The sequence below is a fragment of the Crotalus tigris genome, unplaced genomic scaffold (genome assembly GCF_016545835.1).
Source record: "Crotalus tigris isolate CLP2741 ecotype Arizona unplaced genomic scaffold, ASM1654583v1 scf7180000021220.622782, whole genome shotgun sequence".
Lineage (NCBI taxonomy): Eukaryota > Metazoa > Chordata > Lepidosauria > Squamata > Viperidae > Crotalus > Crotalus tigris.
The window spans coordinates 180001-199462 of record NW_024098407.1 but is presented as its reverse complement, the minus strand read 5'-3'; the positions used below and the strand labels follow the sequence as shown (position 1 = coordinate 199462).

General features: G+C 49.1%; 1 protein-coding gene across 2 annotated transcripts in view; it reads right to left on the bottom strand.

Annotated features, from left to right (window-relative positions):
• CLPB (caseinolytic mitochondrial matrix peptidase chaperone subunit B) overlaps nucleotides 1-19462 on the bottom strand; it is a 93167-nt gene that overhangs the window by 29151 nt on the left and 44554 nt on the right. For both annotated transcript variants that reach the window (XM_039369752.1, XM_039369753.1), the window contains exons 6-7: nucleotides 16282-16379; nucleotides 7265-7379 (exon numbers count right to left, since the gene is read on the bottom strand). In XM_039369752.1, coding sequence (XP_039225686.1) covers nucleotides 7265-7379; nucleotides 16282-16379 — 213 coding nt within the window. The remainder of the gene's footprint in view (nucleotides 1-7264; nucleotides 7380-16281; nucleotides 16380-19462) is intronic.

Genomic DNA, 19462 nt, shown 5'->3' with positions numbered 1-19462 from the left:
TGGGTTTTCTTGCAGACGTTTCATAACCCAACTAGGGAACCTCATCAGAGCTAGAAGGGAGGAGGAGGGGGGAGAGGAAGGAGGACGGGAAGGGGGGAGGAGGAGGAGGGGGAGGGGGAGGAGAAGAAGGGAGAGGAGGAGGAGGAGGAGGGACTGTGGGGTCCTTGGTGCTCTCTGAGCTTGGTGGGTTTTCTTGCAGACGTTTCATAACCCAACTAGGGAACCTCATCAGAGCTAGAAGGGAGGAGGAGGGGGGAGAGGAAGGAGGACGGGAAGGGGGGAGGAGGAGGAGGGGGAGGGGGAGGAGAAGAAGGGAGAGGAGGAGGAGGAGGAGGGACTGTGGGGTCCTGGGTGCTCTCTGAGCTGGGTGGTTTTCTTGCAGACGTTTCATGACCCAACTAGGGAACATCATCAGTGCTAGAAGGGAGGAGGGGGAGGAGGACTTTAGGGTCCTTGGTGCTTTCTCAGTTGGGTGGTTTTCTTGCAGACGTTTCATGACCCAACCAGGTGACATCATCAGTACTAGAAGGGAGGAGGAGGAGGAGGAAGTGGTGGTTGTGGTGGTGGTGATGGAAGAGGAGGATGACAGTGGACTCCTTGCTGCTCTCTTGAGCTGGGTGGTTTCCTTGCAGACATTTCATGACCCAACTAGGGAACATCATCAATGCTAGAAGGGAGGAGGGGGGGGAGGGGGATGACCGTGGGGTTCTTGATGCTTTCTTGGAGCTTGGCTGTTTTTTCTTGCACACCTTTCAGAATCCACCTGGGGGACCTCATCAGTGCTAGAGAGAACGCTGCCCCCATCAGGAACGAAAATGCCGAAGACCGCCAGGTCAGAGACCCCATCCTGGGGGGCCCCCTTCGAAACCACTGTCTCTCCCACGAGGACTAGCTCCTTGGAGGGTCAAAGGAAACAGAAACGCCCACATTTCAGGCTTCAGCTGAAGCCCACCCTGGCTGCCAGGCCTGGAAGGCGAGGAGAGTCACTTAGCAGCGCAGCAAACCCCGCCTGACGAGGCATTAAAAATATCAGAAGTTTCACTTCTATCTGTGTTGCCACTTCATTAATTTTTCATCCCCGGACATTCGGGGACTCCTAGTCATCCTTCAGACGGACGCTGCCCTTGTAGCAGGCAAAACTCTACCAGGCCCCGGCTTAAGGGTCCCGGGACCCTCTCCCTCCAGCTGAGTGGGGGGCAGGGGGCCGTGGAAAGGCAGGAAAAGGGGGGGGGCATCAGGCTGGCCCCAAGTCGAAAGCTATTTTTTTTCTCCTTTTCTTCTTCTTTCCAAAGGCAGGCTTCTTTCGCCGTCTGCCACAGCGGCGGCCCTGCCCGAGAGCGCCGGGGTCTCTGGGAGGCCCTTCAGCTTTGCGATTGAGCTGATAAATTCACTGTATTACTTTACACAAATCAATACCCCAGCAGTTATCAGGGGTCGACGTGAGCAAAATTGGTTTCAGCCAATTTGTGAGCGTAATAAATGTCCCTTTATCAAATCAATTCATTTTGCGGGGCCGGGATGGGATCCCGTTTGGGTCGGGGATACCAGCAGAACAAAGAATCCTAGGCCTGGACAGGACCTTAGAGGTCTTCTAGTCTAACCCTCCGCCCCCCCACTCAAGACGGGAGTCTTTATGTCGTCTTGATCAAAGGGATGTCCAGTGTATTTTTTGAAGGAAAAAAAAAGGAAGGAAGGAAGAAGAAAGAAGGAAGGAAGGAAGGAAGGAAGGAAGAAGGAAGAAAAAGGAAAGAAGGAAGAAAAAGGAAAGGAGGAAGTAGGAAGCAAGGAAAAGGAAGGAGGAAGGAAAAAGGAGGAAGGAAGGAAGGAAGGGAGGGAAGAAGGAAAAAGGAGGAAGGAGGGAAGGAGAAGAAAGGAAGAAAGGAGGAAGGAAAAGAAAGGAAAGAAGGAAGAAAAAGGAAAGGAGGAAGTAGGAAGCAAGGAAAAGGAAGGAGGAAGGAAAAAGAAGGAAGGAAGGAAGGAAGGAAGGAAGGGAGGGAGGGAGGGAGGGAGGGAAGAAGGAAAAAGGAGGAAGGAGGGAAGCAGAAGGAAGGAAGAAAGAAGGAAGGAAAAGAAAGGGAGGAGGAGGAAGGAAGAAGGAATGAAGGAAGGAAAAGGAAGGAAGGAGAAGGAAGAAAGGAAGGAAAAAGGAAGAAGGAAAAAGGAAGAAAAAGGAAAGAAGGAAGAAGGAAGGAAGAAAGAAGAAAGGAAAAGGAAGGAGGAAGGAGAAGGAAGGAAGGAGAAGAAAGGAAGAAAGGAAGGAAAAGGAAGGGGAAGGAAGGAAGGAAGAAAGGAAGGAAGGAGAAGGAGGAGAAAGAAAGGAAGGAAGGAGAAGGAAGAAAGAAAGGAGGAAGGAAAAGAAAGGAAGGAAGGAAGGAAGGAGAAAGAAGGAAGGAGAAAGAAGGAAGAAAAAGGAAAGAAGGAAGTAAGAAGTAAGGAAAAGGAAGGAGGAAGGAAGGAAAAGGAAGGAAGGAAAAGGGAGAAGGAGAAGGGAAGGAAGAAGGAAGGAAAAGAAAGGAAGGAAAAGGAAGAAGGAAAAGGAAGGAAGAAGGAAGGGAGGGAGGGAGAAAGGAAGGAAGGAAGGGAGGGAGAGAGGAAGGAAGGAAAAGGAAAGAAGGAAGGGTGGGTGGGCTCAGGGGGCCCAGAGGCGGACCGGCACCCAGGACCCCCAGCCTGGGACTGCTCCCCCCAGTCCCCCGGCAGGCCAACCCCGGTGGGAGGTGCCCCCAGCTCCGGCGAGAGGGTGGCAGAGCGCAGCTGCTCCCCGTGCGACGGGGAAGGCAGGCGAGGAGGAGGCCGGGCGCCTCTTTCCCGCTAATTCAATCAGGCGGCTTTCCCAAAGGGAGGCAGCTGCTCCCTCCTGCGCCCAAGGCGGCCCCACCTGCCCCCCACGCCAGAGGACCCTCTCCATCAATCATGGCCCCTGAATTAGCTTCCCCAGCTGCCGGCAGGCCCGGCCCCCCTCCTGCCAGGGTGCCAGGCTGTGGGCCTGCAAGGGAGACACACATCCCCTCGCCCACCGAGAGGGTCCTCTTTTTCTGGGATGGCTGGGGTCCCCTTCCCAGTCTCTGGGTTAAGAAGAGACCCAGCTGAGGCTCCGAGCCGTTTTTTTTTTTGGGGGGGGGGGGGGGTTCTGCGTCTCTCAGGTCCTATAGGGAGTCCTCAACTCAGTGACGGTTCAAAGTTACAACGGCCCTGAAAAGTGACTTATGACCATTTTTCACTCGGAGGACCCTTGCAGCATCCCCCCCCCAGGGTCACGTGATTTACATTCAGACTGACAACCGACTCGTATTTACGACGGTCGCAGTGTCCCGGGGCACGTGTCTCACGTGATCCCCTTTTGCGACGTTCTCACAAGCCAAGTCGACGGGGGAAAAAGCCGGATTCGCTTAACGACCGTGTTATTAACTTAACGACTGCAGTGATTCACTTAACAACGGTGGCCAGAAAGGGCGTAAAAGGGGGCAAAGCTCACTTTGGGCTCAATTGCGGTCGTATGTTGAGGACCACCTCTATTACCCAGGTCTCGGGGCCAAAGGAGAGCCCTGCCAGATCCGAGCGAGGCCCAACTCAATCCAAGGTTTTGCTTCTCCCAGTGGCCAAGCGGGGGCTTCCCGCAGGGGAGGGGAGACCCTCCGGCCAGCCGCTGGTCTGGGAGGCCGGAGGCTGAATCCTGGAGACATCGGAGTAGCGGCCGAGGAATTCCACAGGTGGACGATGCCTCTTCCTGCCAGCCTCCCCCTGGCTCTCTCGCCCTCTGCCTTCCCCGGACTGCAGGCCGGCCACTGCGAAACATGCACAGCAGCACACCAGACCTCTGCGATCTCTGGGGTCCTGGGTGCTCTCTGAGCTGGGAAAGTTTCTTGCAGACGTTTCATGACCCAACTAGGGCACATCATCAATTCTCAGAGCGGAAACCCCACTCCCTCCCAATACTCCCTCCTCCTCTCTGCAAACCTCATCCCCTTCTAGCACTGATGATGTTCCCTAGCTGGGTCATGAAACGTCTGCAAGAAAACCACCCACCTCAGAGAGCACCCAGGACCCCACAATCCTTCCTTCCTCTCCCTTCTTCCTCCACCTTTTTCTCTTCCCCTCCTCCTCCTCCTCCTCCCTCTCTGCAAACCCCTCTCCCTTCTAGCATTGATGAGGTTCCCTAGTTCGGTCATGAAATGTCTGCAAGAAAATCACCCAGCTCAGAGAGCACCAAGGTCCCCACAGCTCAATGCTGAGCTACGGAGATTCCCTTCTGTCTGCAATCTCATACCAGCTCCGGCCTGCAGGCAAAAACCCCTCCCGTGGGTCCCTGATCTGGCTCTAGGGCGTCCAACAGGTGTTATTGTAAGGAATTATGCAAATCCAAAAGTGGCCCATATCTTTCTCCTCTGAGCTATAACAAACGCCAAAGGGCTAAAGTCACTTTCAGTTGCGATCTGGGTGATGTACGGAAGAAAGGAGGGAGGGAAGGAAGGAAGAGAGAGAGAAGGAAGGAAGGAAGGAAGGAAATATGAAAGGAAGGAAAGGAGGAAGGAAGGGAGGGAGGGAGAGGGAGAAAGAGAAGGAAGAAAATATGGAAGGAAGGAAGGAAAAGAGAGAGAAGAAAACATGGAAGGAAGGAAGAAAGGAAGGAAGAGAGAGAGAGAGAAGGAAGGAAATAAGGAAGGAAGAAAAAGAGAGAGAAGGAAGGAAATATGAAAGGAAGGAAGAAAGGAAAGGAGGGAGGGAAGGAGATAGAGAGAGAAAGAGAAGGAAGGAAATACGGAAGGAAGGAAGGAAAAGAGAGAGAGAAGGAAATAGGGAAGGAAGGAAAAGAGAGAAGGAAATATGGAAGGAAGGAAATATGAAGGAAGGAAAGAAAAGAGAGAAGGAAGGAAATAGGGAAATAAGGAAGGAAGGAAAAGAGAGAAGAAAGGAAATGTAGAAGGAAGGAAGGAAAAAAGAGAGAGAAGGAAAGAAATATGAAGGAAGGAAAAGAGAGAAGGAAGGAAGTATGGAAGGAAGGAAAAGAGAGAGAGAAGGAAGGAAATAGGGAAACAGGGAAGGAAGGAAGGTCTAGTACAGTCCTTACTGGTCTTCAAGCGTATCTTAGAGTGAGTCAAAAACATTTTTTTTCTTTAATTGCTAAATGGAACATCAAATAGATGCTAATCTCTCATTCTGCCCAACTTTCATCTTTCTCCTCGCTCTCTACAGCAACAAAATGGTGTGTGTGTGTGGGGGGGGGCTGTTACCGCCGCACATGTTTGATGCAAACGCTAACCTGCTCCGGGGAGTCCAAGCGGCCTCAGCCAGCACTATACAAGTAAACCAGCCAGCCAGGCGGAGAAAAAAGGCTGGGCCAACGGGGAGCCCCTCTGCAGCCATCTCCCTCGGGGAGAAAGCCCACCAGCACGTCCTTGGAGCTCTGCGAAGCCCCCTCCCCAAAGGCTAGAGGCCAACTCTCCTGCTGGCTAGATGTGGAAAGGGACAGGCCCCAGGCGATGGGTCAACGGGTCCGGAGTCCCAACTGGCCGTGGGGAGACGAAGCAAAGGAACCCCTTCACTAACCCCTGGCACCCATTCATAATCGTCCCCTGGACACATTTGGGGGGGCGGGGAGTTCCAGAGGCTGACAAAGAGTTTTAATATTCTTTATTTACTGCGCTCTCTGAGAAAGACCTGGAGGCTGAAATGCTTCCGTGTCCAGCCGGAGGTTCGAGCGACGGGAGAGGAATCGCTCTCCCCCCCCGCCGGGATCCAGAGAGCAGAGACGCCCTCCGAGTCCTGAGCTGGCATTCGCAGAACACAGAATGACAGGGCTGAAAGGACCTCGGGGGTCCGCTAGTCCAGGGGTCCCCAAGCCCACTGCCGGGCCGTGGCTTGTTTGAAAGCAGGCAGCAGGAGAAATGGGCAAGCAAGCGCACGAAATTCCACTTTCACGAGCGGAGGGCACTTGCCCACGGGTACGAAGCTCTGTTTCCGCCAGAGGAGAGTGCGTGCACGCTGCTCGCACAAATGGAGCCGTGCCCGTGGCATGTGCACCTGCCACTCACATGCCCCCCCCCCCCCCCGTGCCAGGCCAGGACGGCAAGCTACTCTAGTCCACCCACCCCCCTGCTCAAGCCAGAGACCCCGTACCATTCTCGACAAATGGCTGCTTAATTGTTTCTTAGAAACCTCCAGTGATGGAGCAGCCACAACCTCTGGAGGCAGCTTCTGCTCCACTGGTTGACTCTTCTGACTGTCAGGAAGTTTCTCCTTAGTTCTAGGCTGGATCTGCCTTTGATCAGTTTCCATCTGTTGCTTCTCGTCCTGCTTTTTGATCTTTGGAGGACGGGTCTAGCCCTCTCTTCTCTATGACAGATCTCTCTCTCTCTCTCTCTTTCTCTCTCTCTCTCCCTACCTTCTCTCTCTGTCTGTCTGTCTGTCTATGTATCATCTATCTATTTGTCTATCTGTGTTTATCTATCTGTCTGTCCGTCTGTCTCTCTGTCTGTCTGTCTGTCTGTCTGTCTCTCTCTCTCTCTCTCTCTCTATCTATCATCTATCAATCTATCATCTATCATTGTCTGTCTGTCTATCTATCTATCTATCTATCTATCTATCTATCTATCTATCTATCATCTATCAATCTATCATTGTCTGTCTGTCTGTCTATCTATCTATCTATCTATCTATCTATCTATCTATCTATCTATCATCTATCAATCTATCTATCATCTATCATTGTCTGTCTGTCTGTCTGTCTGTCTGTCTCTATCTATCTATCTATCTATCTATCTATCTATCTATCTATCTATCTATCTGTTTACCCAACCGTCCGTTCATCTATCCATCTATCCATCCATCATCTATCAGTCTGTCTGTCTATCTATCTATCTATTTATCTATCTGTGTTTAACCATCTGTCAATCCATCCATCTATCATCTATCTGTCTGTCCGTCCCTCCGTATCTATCTATCTATCTATCTATCTATCTATCTATCTATCTATCTATCTATCTATCTATCAGTCTATCAGTCTATCTGTCTGTCAGTCAGTCTGTCTGTCTATCATCTATGACAGATATGTGATTGATTCAACAAATGACAAGAAAGGTCATAAAATGGGGCAAAACTCACTTAATGTGTGTGTGTGTCTGTATATATGTATACAGACACAGAGCATATATATATACACACACACACACACACACACACATGCATGCATACACACACACACACGCACACACGTGTATGTTTCTGAGCAGGCTCTGGCTTTTGCGAGCCGGGCTCCCCGCCTCACCTGCTCCGACGGTGGCGATGGCGCTCTCCTGGCCAATGATGTGTTCTCGGAGTCGCTGCTCCAGGGGGAACCGCCGGCGTTCCTCAATCTCCCTCCTGCGCTTCTCCTCCTGGAACTGTGGGGAGGGCAGGAAAAGAGATGCTTGTCACACCCTGGCCTCTCTCTCTCTCCCCCCGCCCTGCCCGGTCTAGCTGTGGGGAGGAGTGGTTGGAGCAGAGAGAGTCTCCCTGCAGGCCAGAGAGTGCCTGGCAATCTTGAAGGAAGCTTTGAGTGGATTTGGTTGTTTTCTTGCAAACGTTTCATGACCCAACAAGGTAACATCATCAGTGCTGGAAGGGACTGAGGTTTGCTTGTTTTTATACAAGGGGCTTCTCCCAGAGTGACAGGGTTTATTTATTTATTTATTTATGAGACTTATATACCGCTTTAAGTGCAAGCACTCTCTAAGCAGTGTACACCAGTAAGCAATGTATATATATATATATATTTTACATTGCCCCCAACAATCTGGGTCCTCATTTTACCTACCCCAGAAGGATGGAAGGCTGAGTTAATCTTGAGCCGGTGAGATTTGAACCGCCGACCTGCTGAACACAGTCAGCTAAAGTGGCCTGCAGTACTGCACTCTCACTGCTGCGCCACCTCGGCTCTTATTATTATTTACTTAGATTCTCAGTCATCCAGGTGCTAGTTGCTCTCTCTCTCTCTCTCTCTCTCTCTCTCTCTCTCTCTCTCTCTCTCTCTCTCTCTCTCAGAAAGAACCAAGGACCCACTACATTCTTCTTCTTCCTCCTCCTCCTCCCTCCCTCTCCTAAACCCCCCTCCCTTCTAGCACTGATGATGTTCCCTAGTTGGGTCAAGAAACATCTGCAAGAAAACCACCTAGCTCAGAGAGCACCAAGGACCCCACAGTCTGTCCTTCCTTCCTTCCTTCCTTCCTTCCTTCCTTCCTTCCTTCCTTCCTTCCTTCCTTCCTTCCTCCTCCTCCTCCTCCCTTCTAGCACTGATGATGTTCCCTAGTTGGGTCAGGAAACGTCTGCAAGAAAACCACCCAGTTCAGAGACCACCAAGGACCCCACAGTTCAACTCCGATTTGCAAATATTCTCTTCCATCAGTATCTGTTCACTGATTTAATCAGCACTATCCGTTTTCACCAGAACGGAAGTCTCAAAAATGCTTCCTCAGCCTACAAAAGCAATCGCAGAACCCACCCAGGAGTTTTTCCCATGGTGGGAACAGCTGTGGCAGAAGTTTTTTTTTTTTTTAAAAGCAAAAGCCACGGAGCCAATTTTGGCTGCTGCCGTCCGTCGAGGCGGAAGACACCCCATCCGTCCTGATGTTTCAATATGGAGCAATAACTTCTGGGCCGATCCCAGAGGAATCTCCTTGCCGGGCTGAATGGGAAGCACCATGCCTGCCGCTGCCCCCCCAGGCTCTGCATATATCACCAGCCTCCCCCCACCTATACATCTATGTCTTCCTGAATATATAGGCCAATTCTTTTCTCCCCCGCTTTTTTATGTCTGCAGAAAAGGGACAGAGGCATCCGAGGGCGTCTTGCCAGATATATTATCCGAGGTGACTGACAGGCGGACTCCGTCAGAGAACGGGTCTCGCGATTTCCATCAGCTTTACGAACTGCCGGTGTATTGAATCAGCTTCTTTCTTCCTCCCTTATTCCAAAATTCAAGACATTTATGCCGAAGCCCACAAAAATGGGTGTCGGTTGCGTACTTGGGCATTTAGAGAACTCGCTGCCGTCGTCATACGAGGCGGGGCGGATGTAGCGGGCGGTCCAAGGTGCAGCGGAGAACAGACCCTTGTCAGCAAACATGCTTGGAACCACTGATTGGTTCAAAATTGGGAAAGGAATCCGGCAAGGCTGTATTCTATCGCCCTGCCTATTTAACTTACAGTATATGCAGAGCACATCGTGGGAAAGGCAGGGCTAGATGAATCAAAAGTTGGAATTAAGATTGCCGGGAGAAATATCAACAACCTAAGATATGCAGATGACACCACTCTAATGGCAGAAAGTGAAGAGGAACTAAAGAGCCTCTTGATGCAGGTGAAGAAGGAGAGTGCAAAAGTTGGCTTGAAACTTTCATCCATTTCTCTCTCTCTCTCTCCCCCCTTCTCTTTACTACCTACCTCATCTATCCATCTATCGCTCCCTCCCTCCCTATCTATCTATCTATCTATCTATCTATCTATCTATCATCTATCCGTCTATCTATCCTTCTATATCTCTCTGTCTGTCTATCTATATCTATCTATCTATCTATCTATCTATCTATCTATCTATCTATGTCTGTGTCTATCTATCTATCATCTATCTATGTCTCTCATCTATCTATCTATCTATCTATCTATCTATCTATCTATCTATCTATCTCTATCTATCTATCTATCTATCTCTATCATCTGTGTCTCTCTGTCTGTCTCTGTCTCTCTCTCTATCATCTATCCATCCTTCTATATCTGTCTGTCTATCTGTCTATATCCTCTCTCTCTCTCTCTCTCTCTCTCTATCTATCTATCTATATCATCTATCTATGTCTGTCTATCTATCATCTATCCATCCATCTATCCTTCTATGTCTCTGTCTGTCTGTCTATCTATATCTATCTGTCTGTCTGTCTATCTATCTCTATCGTCTGTCTGTCTGTCTGTCTCTGTCTGTCTATCTATCTATCTATCTATCTATCTATCTATCTATCTATCTATCTATCTATCTATCTATCTATCTATCTATCTATCTATCTATCCCCTCTCTCTCTCCATCTAATTATCTATCTGCCACCTACCTATAACATTTTCTTACCAGATTCTTCGGTGTCTTCAACAATAGGAGAACTTATAATTCATTGCCTTCACTGCAAAAGTTGAGATATCTTCAGGGGTGTATCTGCCTTGAAAGTAGCCCATGTTCAACTGTATAGCAAGTCAAATATCAGCATAGGAGACGTGTGAGTTTTTTTATTGTCATAAAGTGTGATAATTTTATGCCATAAAAGGTTTTATAAAACGGGCCAAATTTTAATCCCATAGGAGCAAGGGTCACAGATTTTGGATGCACTCTGTAAGTTAGCTGATATGAAGTATCTTGGTTCAAAAACTGTTGCTCCGTTTCGCCCAGTTAAAAGGTTAGAGGAACGAGGGTTTCCGTAGAGAGACATACAGATGTTAAGTCGGAGGGGATGGAACTGTTGAAATATTGATGGAATATAATAAAAAGAACATTTTCCATTAGGCCAGATGATGAAAGTGCCATCAATGAATCTCAGTCAAGGAGCTGTTTCGGGGGAACAGCTAAGAAATTGTTGTTCTAGGTCAGTGTTTCTCAACCTAGCACCTTTACAATGGACTTCAACTCCCAGAATTCCCAAGCCTGTGATTTGGAGTCACAGGAAGCGTCCGACAGCTCCGCCTGCTCCAAGGCCCGGCAGACAAGGGTAGCCTTCTAGCCTCACTCACCTGCCCAGGGAGAGGGACCTGGGACAGGAGAACATTTTTGCTGCTCATGGTAATTTGGGTAGCCAGGATCAACTCAAGTCTTCTCATTCACAGCCCATTCCAGCCGGGGCCAAGTGCTTCATCCCAGAATCCAACTAAGTACAAGGAAAAGAGCTTCCGTCACAAAGGCAGGACAAGAAGCAACGGATGGAAATTAATCAAGGAGAGAAGCAACCTAGAACTAAGGAGGAATTAATAGCACAGTTAACCAGCGGAACAGAAGTTGCCTCCAGAAGTTGTGGGTGCTCCATCCCTGGAGGTTTTCAAGAAGAGACTGGACAGCCATTTGTCTAAAACATCGTAGGTCTCCGGCTTGAGCAGGGGGTTGGACTAGAAGACCTCCAAGGTCCCTTCCAATCCTACTATTCTCTTGTTCCGGGACGGCCTTCCATCGCTGAGGGAGTGGCTGCCTCAGAAAAAGCTCCACTCACAAACTGAGCTTTTTTGTGTTGGTGGGCACAAAGTTTTCAGAAAGGGGGGGGGGGTTAAGGTTTTTAAGAAGAGGCTAGACAGTCACTTGTCTGAGATGGTATAGGTTCTCCTGCTTAAGCAGGGGGCTGGACTAGAAGACCTCCAAGGTCCCTTCCAGCTCTATTTTATTCTAGGGGGGACATGATAGCAGTCTTCCAGTATCTCAGGGGCTGCCCCAAAGAAGAGGGAGTCAAGCTATTTTCCAAAGCGCCTGAAGGCAGGACAAGAAGCAACGGATGGAAACTCATCAAGGAGAGAAGCAACCTAGAATAAGGAGAAACTTCCTGAGAGTTAGAACAATTAACCAGCGGAACCACCTGCCTCCAGAAGCGGCGAATGCTCCAACACTGGAAGTTTTTAAGAAGAGACTGGACAGCCATTTGTCTGAAATGGTGTAGGGCAGTGATGGCGAACCTTTTAGGGACCGAGTGCCCAAACTGCAACCCAAAACCCACTAATGCATCATCGGGTGCCAGGTGGGTGTGGCCCATTGGGTGGGTGTGGCCAATTGAATGGGCATGTCCCATTGGGTGGGCGTGGCTGCGGTGGTAACGGCAGACTGGGTGGGACTAAAAAGTTCAATCAATCAATTCCAACTTTGCGAGATCTTTTTTTTTTTCCCGCGAGAAATTGAAATTGACTGATTGAACCTTTTTTTTTTTTTCCACACGGCGGCGGAGGCCTAAAGCAAAAAGGTTTTATAAAACCCAGCTGAAGGCCCAGGATTGGGGCGACGGCGTGCGTGCCCACAGAGAGGGCTCTGAGTGCCGTCTCTGACACCCGTGCCATAGGTTCGCCACCACTGGTATAGGGTCTCCTGCCTGAGCGGGGGGTTGGACTAGATGACCTCCAAGGTCCCTTCCAATTCTGTGATTCCATTATATTCTGCTGCAGGTAAAAGGGGGACCCCTCCGGAAACAAACGAAAGCCACCAGTGGGAATCTCCTGTTGCTTTGTCACTGCTGTGTGAAGACAATGGATGGGACGTGCCTCTGCTTGGAACGGCAGCACCAACACCGTCTCCGGCTGGGAGGATAACGGCCCATAAATTCTCGAACGCTCTCCGCAGGTTGGGAAGTGGCTCTTCTGAGCAAGCGCCACATCTACCACGGCGTCGCCCACAGCGGTTGAATTCATCACCAAACAGCCAGGAAGATTTTAAAGATGTTATGCCTGCACCCTCCCGTTTCCTTCGGCAGTTCCCATTTATCCACAAATCACAGCCTCTCTCTCCAAGGTTGCAGGGTCTGCACGGGAGACGTGAAAACCCTGTTCTAACCCTCTTTAAGTAATGAAGAGCTCTTGACTTTCTGGAGAGGACCCCAGGGACGCATCAGACTACTTTAGCAAGGCCTTGTTTCTCTCTCTTCTTCTTCTTCTCACGGAGATAGAAGAACCGCAACTCCTGACATTTCTTTTTACGCACACTGACATTGCGACAACTTTGTCCTCGCCTCCTTTTCCCAAAGCCGGCGGCCTCTGGATTTTGCAGTCAATCTCACCCTTGGGTTGACACCGCCGACAACTGGCAAGCAACTGAGATCACTCTCACCAGCGTACAGAGATGGAGCCGATTCCAAAATAAGACATTATTTTAGAAATACAGAAGCATGGAAAACTGAGGGCAGAAAAAGACTTAGTGGACCGTGGAGTCCGCTCTTTGAGGTTTTCTTTTGCTTTTGCTTTCTTTTTCATTTGTTATTTTTAAAATGATGGCTTTTATTTTTTGTCGAAGTAACTCAGTTACTGATGGTGGACCCACTACCTCTGCCGGAAGCTGGCGCGAAGCTTTCACTGCTCTTTCTGTGATCCTTTCTAATGTGGCTTTTGAACGTCCCTTCTGTCAGTTTGAGGCGATGTTCTTGATTTTTTTTTGCTGAATACTTGAAAATGCCGCCTTCTGGAACCTTGTTCACACCCTTAATGTATTTAAAGGTTTCAATCTTGTCACCCATTTCCCTTCTGTTTCCTGGGCTGTGCACATTCGGTTCCTCCAATCTCTCCTGTTATGTCTCGTCCCTCAGGCCTTGCACCGTTTTGCTTGCCCGTCTCTGGATTTGCTCAATCTTATCAATATTTTTTTTTAAATACCCAGAACTGATTTTGGAGCGGAAAGACCGACAACAACAGCAGGTCTGGTTGTATCTATAACAGCTGGAATGCCTTCGGGTCCAGATGTTGGTATAGTATCAGCACAAAAGAAATGGGGAAGTCCAGAAGACTCTATTTGGCAGGGTATAGGCCAGGGGTGGGGATCCTGGGCTCTTTTATGACTCGTGGACTTCAACTCCCAGAATTCCTGAGCCAACATGGCTCAGTATGGAAACCTCTCCCTTTCCCCTCAGCATGGCTGGCTCGGGAATTCTGGGAGTTGAAGTCCACGAGTCATAAAAGGGCCAAGTTTGAAGACCCCTGATTTAGCCGATAGCCTAGGCTAGGGATGGGGAACCTTGACTCTTTTATGACTCGTGGATTTTAACTCCCAGAATTCCTCAGCCAGCATGAGGGAAACTTTGGCCTCTTCATGACTCGTGGACTTCAACTCCCAGAATTCCTCAGCCAGCATGAGGGAAACTTTGGCCCCTTCATGACTCGTGGACTTCAACTCCCAGAATTCCTGAGCTATCGGGGGGAACTATATGGCTCCCTCATGACTCGTGGACTTCAACTCCCAGAATTCCTGAGCCATCAGGGGGGAACTATATGGCTCCCTCATGACTCGTGGACTTCAACTCCCAGAATTCCTGAGCCATCAGGGGGGAACTATATGGCCCCTTCATGACTCGTGGACTTCAACTCCCAGAATCCCTCAGCCAACATGGCTCAGCTTGGAAACCTCTCCCTTTCCCCTCAGCATGGCTGGCTCAGGGATTCTGGGAGTTGAAGTCCACCAGTCATAAAAGAGCCCAGGTTCCCCACCCCTAGTATAGGCATAAAATATGTGTTCCTTCTCAGTCATCTCAAAGGTTGTCACAAATTAGTAAAAAATAACTTTGAGCAGGAAAGACCAGGGGGAAAAAATACAGAGAACCTGTATTCAACAACCTGAATCCACAAAGGGCTACAGAATGGACTTCTACAATCTACCTCTTTCCCAACCCAGAGTTCCCTTAGCAACTGTCTCGTTTAGCAACAGTAATTTTGGGCTCCCAATTTTGGGTTTTAAGTCGAGGACTACCCTTTATATCTGTTTGATCTAATTATCCACCATTTATAGTATAATTTATCATTCATTTATTTTCCAGTCGCCTATTATCTACCTTGGTTCCGATGTATAAATTCTCAGATCTGGGCTTCTGACTGTATTTTACAATTTACCTCACGTTTTTGGGTGCCTTCAAGCCCGTGTTTGAACATGGCATCATTTGCGTACAAAACCAGTTGCTTATATGCGGACAGTCGGTCATATAAGTGCAATAAATAAAAATAAATAAAATGCACGTAGGTTTATGTCTGGAAGCAGCCTGGCTTGACTGTCACCACAAAGCATTCCTCATAAATTTATCCGTACACTTAACAACCAACAGGACATTTTTAACTTGCTCCCTGCTCAATAGTGAATTATTTCTAAGTATTGCATCCCACAGGCTCTCCTTTCATCATAGGGAGACACAGCAGCAGTGAGAATGTTTTTTAAGTGGTCATTCCTACTGACTTTACATCAAGATAATGTAAACTTATAAATACCACAATCAATCAATTTCTCTCTCTCTCTCTCTCTCTCTCTCTCTCTCTCTCTCTCTCTCTCTCTCTCTCTCTCTCTCTCTCTCTTATTGCATTGAGCAACCAGCTTTTTATTTGATACTTTACATATTCAAGCTGATTCACTCTGTTGTAGGTTTTCTTTAAATTAAGAAACATACTAAGAAACTGTTTTTCTTAGTGTCTTCTTCTGTGTTCTGTACTCTCCCTGGCCAGCATAAAAACACACTGCTCTTCCCAAATGTTAACACCTCTTGTGATATTTTGATCAGAATTCTGCCATCCATGTACCCAGATCCTTCTGTAGGTTTTGCATTCATTTGTATAGGGCAGGGGTAGGCAACCTTGGCTCTTTTATAACTCGTGGACTTCAACTCCCAGAATTCCTGAGCCAGCATGGGAGAACTATGGCCCCTTCATGACTCATGGACTTCAACTCCCAGAATTCCTGAGCCAGCATCGGAGAACTATGGCCCCTTCATGACTCATGGACTTCAACTCCCAGAATTCCTGAGCCAGCATGGGGGAACTATGGCCCCTTCATGACTCATGGACTTCCAGAATTCCTGAGCCAGCATGGGGGAACTTTGGCCCCTTCATGACTCTGGACTTCAACTCCCAGAATTCCTGAGCCAGCATGGGGGAACTTTGGCCCCTTCATGACTCTGGACTTCAACTCCCAGAATTCCTCAGCCAGCATGGGGGAAACTTTGGCCCCTTCATGACTCGTGGACTTCAACTCCCAGAATTCCTCAGCCAGCATGGGGGAACTATGGCCCTTCATGACTCGTGGACTTCAACTCCCAGAATTCCTGAGCCAGCATGGCTCAGCTTGGAAACCTCTCCCTTTCCCCTCAGCGTGACTGGCTCAGGAATTCTGGGAGTTGGAGTCCACGAGAGGGTTGCCTACCCCTGGTTATAGGGGAACACTGCTTTCATTTCTACAGCCTCTGAAGACGATTTTCAATTGCATGTCCAACTTCTAGGGCAGGGGTCCCCGACCTTGTGCAACTTTAAGACCTGTGGACTTCAACTCCCAGAATTCCTGAGCCAGCAGGGCTCAGCTTGGAAGCTTCTCCCTTTCCCCTCAGCATGGCTGGCTGGGGAATTCTGGGAGTTGAAATCCACAGGTCTTAAAGTTGCCAAGGTCAGGGACCCCTGTTCTAGGGTATTAATATATACCATCTCATTTTGGGTTGCCCAAATACTTGGTAAGCACCCTTCTGACTTTCAGGTTCAAATAATTAATCAAACTATTTTATATATATTGTGTTTCCGAGCTAGAAAGAGAAGGCAGCGGGCTGAAAACGAATCCCCGAATCCTCACCTTTGTGGCTGACGTTTTCAAGAGTTTCATGACTTCTCCTTCGCGGGCGTAATCCAAGGGCGTGTGCCCCATTTCGTTTCTCTGCAGGGGGTTGGCACCTGAAAAAGAAGGAACGCAACTCAACATCTGGGGGAGACTTCAACAACTGTCGGCTGATGTCCTCTGAACGTGATGGCCTCCATCACCTTCATCTCTGGGATGAGCAGAGCTTGAAAGAGAGAACATCAAAAGAACGTGGAGCAGAATATCTGTGGCTCAGGGCTGAATTGCAAGGGTGGTCTCTGAGCCTGGCTATATTTTATTTGCAGACATTTCATGACCCAACTAGGGAACTTCATCAGTGTTCCATCAGAAGGGAAAGGGGTTGCTCTCTGTTGATACACAACTGGCTTGCCCTATTCATACTGGTGGGAGGATCCTTGGTAGATGATCGTTTATCGTTAGCTTGTTTCTCTGAGTTGACTGGGGTGTTATGGCTTGACTGCTGATCTACTGTTAATCTCTGCTTATCTGTTGATGGCTGGCAAATAGGTCTGGTGGCCTTTTAAACTTTGTGATGGTCTCTTTTGAACGGCATGTAGACGTTGTTTATTTCCAGGGGCCTGATGATGGCTGAAGAAGAGTCTAATCAAGAACACCCCCCCCCCCAACACGGGCAGGGCAAGCCACGCATATGTAAACAGTAACATATCAGTGCTAGAAACGAATGAGGTTTGTGTTTATATCAGGGGTCTTCAAACATGGCCCTTTGATGACTTGTGGACTTCAACTCCCAGAATTCCTTAGCCAGCATGCCTAGCTGAGGAATTCTGGGAGTTGAAGTCCAGGGAGTATTCAAACTTGGCCCTTTGATGACTTGTGGACTTCAGCTCCCAGAATTCCTCAGCCAGCGAGCCTAGCTGAGGAATTCTGGGATTGAAGTCCAGGGGTCTTCAAACATGGCCCTTTGATGACTTGTGGACTTCAACTCCCAGAATTCCTCATGCCTGGCTGAGGAATTCTAGGAGTTGAAGTCCACAAGTCATCATAGGGCCAAGTTTGAAGACCCCTGGTTTATATACAGTAGCTTGCCCAGCCAATGTAACCCCCAACTGAGGACTTATCAATTCAGACAAACAAGCCAATATTGTCAAGAATATTGACAAAGCACGCCATGTACAGAAACAGGGGGCAAACCCTATCCTCTGCTACCACTGAAGATGGTTCCTCCTGCTCCTCCTCCTCCTCCTGCTCCTCCTCCTCCTTCTAGTACTGAGAAAGGTACTTGTTGGTGCTCAGAGAGCACCACGGATCCCACCGTTCAACCTGTGAGCTGCAAATATTCTCTTCTTGGGGGGGGGGGTCTCAGAAAAGAGCATCTGTGGGCCTCCCTCCAGATGTCCCTTGGCCTCCAGAAGCTCCTTCGGCCTCTTCCCAGCACAGTCACACTGTAAGACCTGAAGTCTTCTGCGCTTCCTCCAAATGCAGCAATGGCAACTGGGCAAGCACACCAGGTCTGCTTCAAGGCCAAGATGTGTTTGATGGGCTAGGAGGTTTATGGCTCCCACTTAGTCCGTAAACATGGGCAGGGGGTCTTGTTTTCCTCTCCAAGTTCTCACCCATGGAGAAGGAACTCTTCCCAGAGAAGAACTGGGATGTAGAGAGCAGGACTCCTGCTGCCCAGACAAGGGCTGTCTGTTCTCCAGCATGCCCAGGTAGAAGGCTGGCGACAGAGGTCAGCCTGTTCTCCAAAGGCCCTTCCCTCTTTCCCTTCTCCTCCCTTGACAAAACCTTACTAAGGCCACATCTGGAACACTGCATCCAGTTTGGGTCACCACATTACCAAAAAAAAAAAGATGTTGAGACCTTGGAAGAAGGGCAGAGAAGAGCAACTAAGAGGATTAAAGGCCTGGAGATTCAAACAGATGAAGAGCGGTTGCAGGAAATGGGTTTGCCTTGCTCTACGGCCAGTGGTTCTCAACTTTTTTAATGCCGCGACCCCCAACCGGTCGTAAGTCGAGGACTACTCAACTGGTCGTAAGTCGAGGACTACTCCACTGGTGCAGCCCCGTTTGCAGAATGGGACTTTTGGTGGGCTCAGCAGGGCAGAGACAACCCGGACAATTCCTGTTGGCTTTGGAAAGCCAATAGAATTAGACTCTATTCAAGAGAGTCTATCCTATTGGCTTTCAAAAGCCAATAGAATAAAAGGGAGTAGCACAGCTAAGGAAAAGGGGGGAAAAAATGGCGGACTGCGTTGTTTGGCGACTCCCGTGAAATGGTCGTTCGACCCCAAATGGGGTCCTGACCCACAGGTTGAGAACCAATGCTCTATGGAGTAAAGAGTTGGTCTCTGACAGAAGGCCACCTGAAGAGACTGGAAGCCTTTGAAATGTGGATTGACAGGCGGCTGTTACGTAGAAGCTGGGTTGACAAGATCAGAAATGAGGAGGGGATAAGCTGCCTGGGAAAGCCCAGGGAAATCATCAAAACAATTAAAAGACAAAAATTAGAATATTTCGGACACGTGATGCGACACGCAGAAAAATACGGCCTACTCCATTTAATCCTCCAGGGAAAGACTGAAGGCAAATGAGATCCAGGCAGAAGAAGAACATCGTGGCTTCAAAATCTCAGGGACCGGTTTGGACAAAACTCAGCAGCACTTTTTCGTGCGGCTGCTGATAAAAGCAGGATTGCCAACATGATCGCCAATGTCCGATAACGGATAGGGCACAAGAAGAAGAAGAGAAAAGAAGAACTAGGGGACATGATAGCATTCTTCCAGTATTTGGGGGACTGCCCCAAAGAAGAGGGGGGTCCACCTATGCTCCAAAGCACTTGAGGGCAGGACGAGAAGCAACGGATGGAAACTCAACAAGGAGAGAAGCAACCTAGAACTAAGGAGAAACTTCCTGACAGTGAGGAGAATTAGCTAGTGGAACAGCTTGCCACCACTGGAGGCTTTTAAGAAGAGACTGGACAGCCCTTGGTCAGAAATGGTACAGGGCAGCGGTTCTCAACCTATGGGTCGCGACCCCATTTGGGGTCGAACGACCATTTTACGGGGGTCGCCAAACAACGCGATCCGCCATTTTCCCCCCTCAGGGGGCGCCGCCGCGCATGCGCGCCGTGCATGGGGGCAGCGCCACGCCTGCGCGGCGCGTCCGTGTGACGGGGGTCGCCGTCACACAAACGTTGA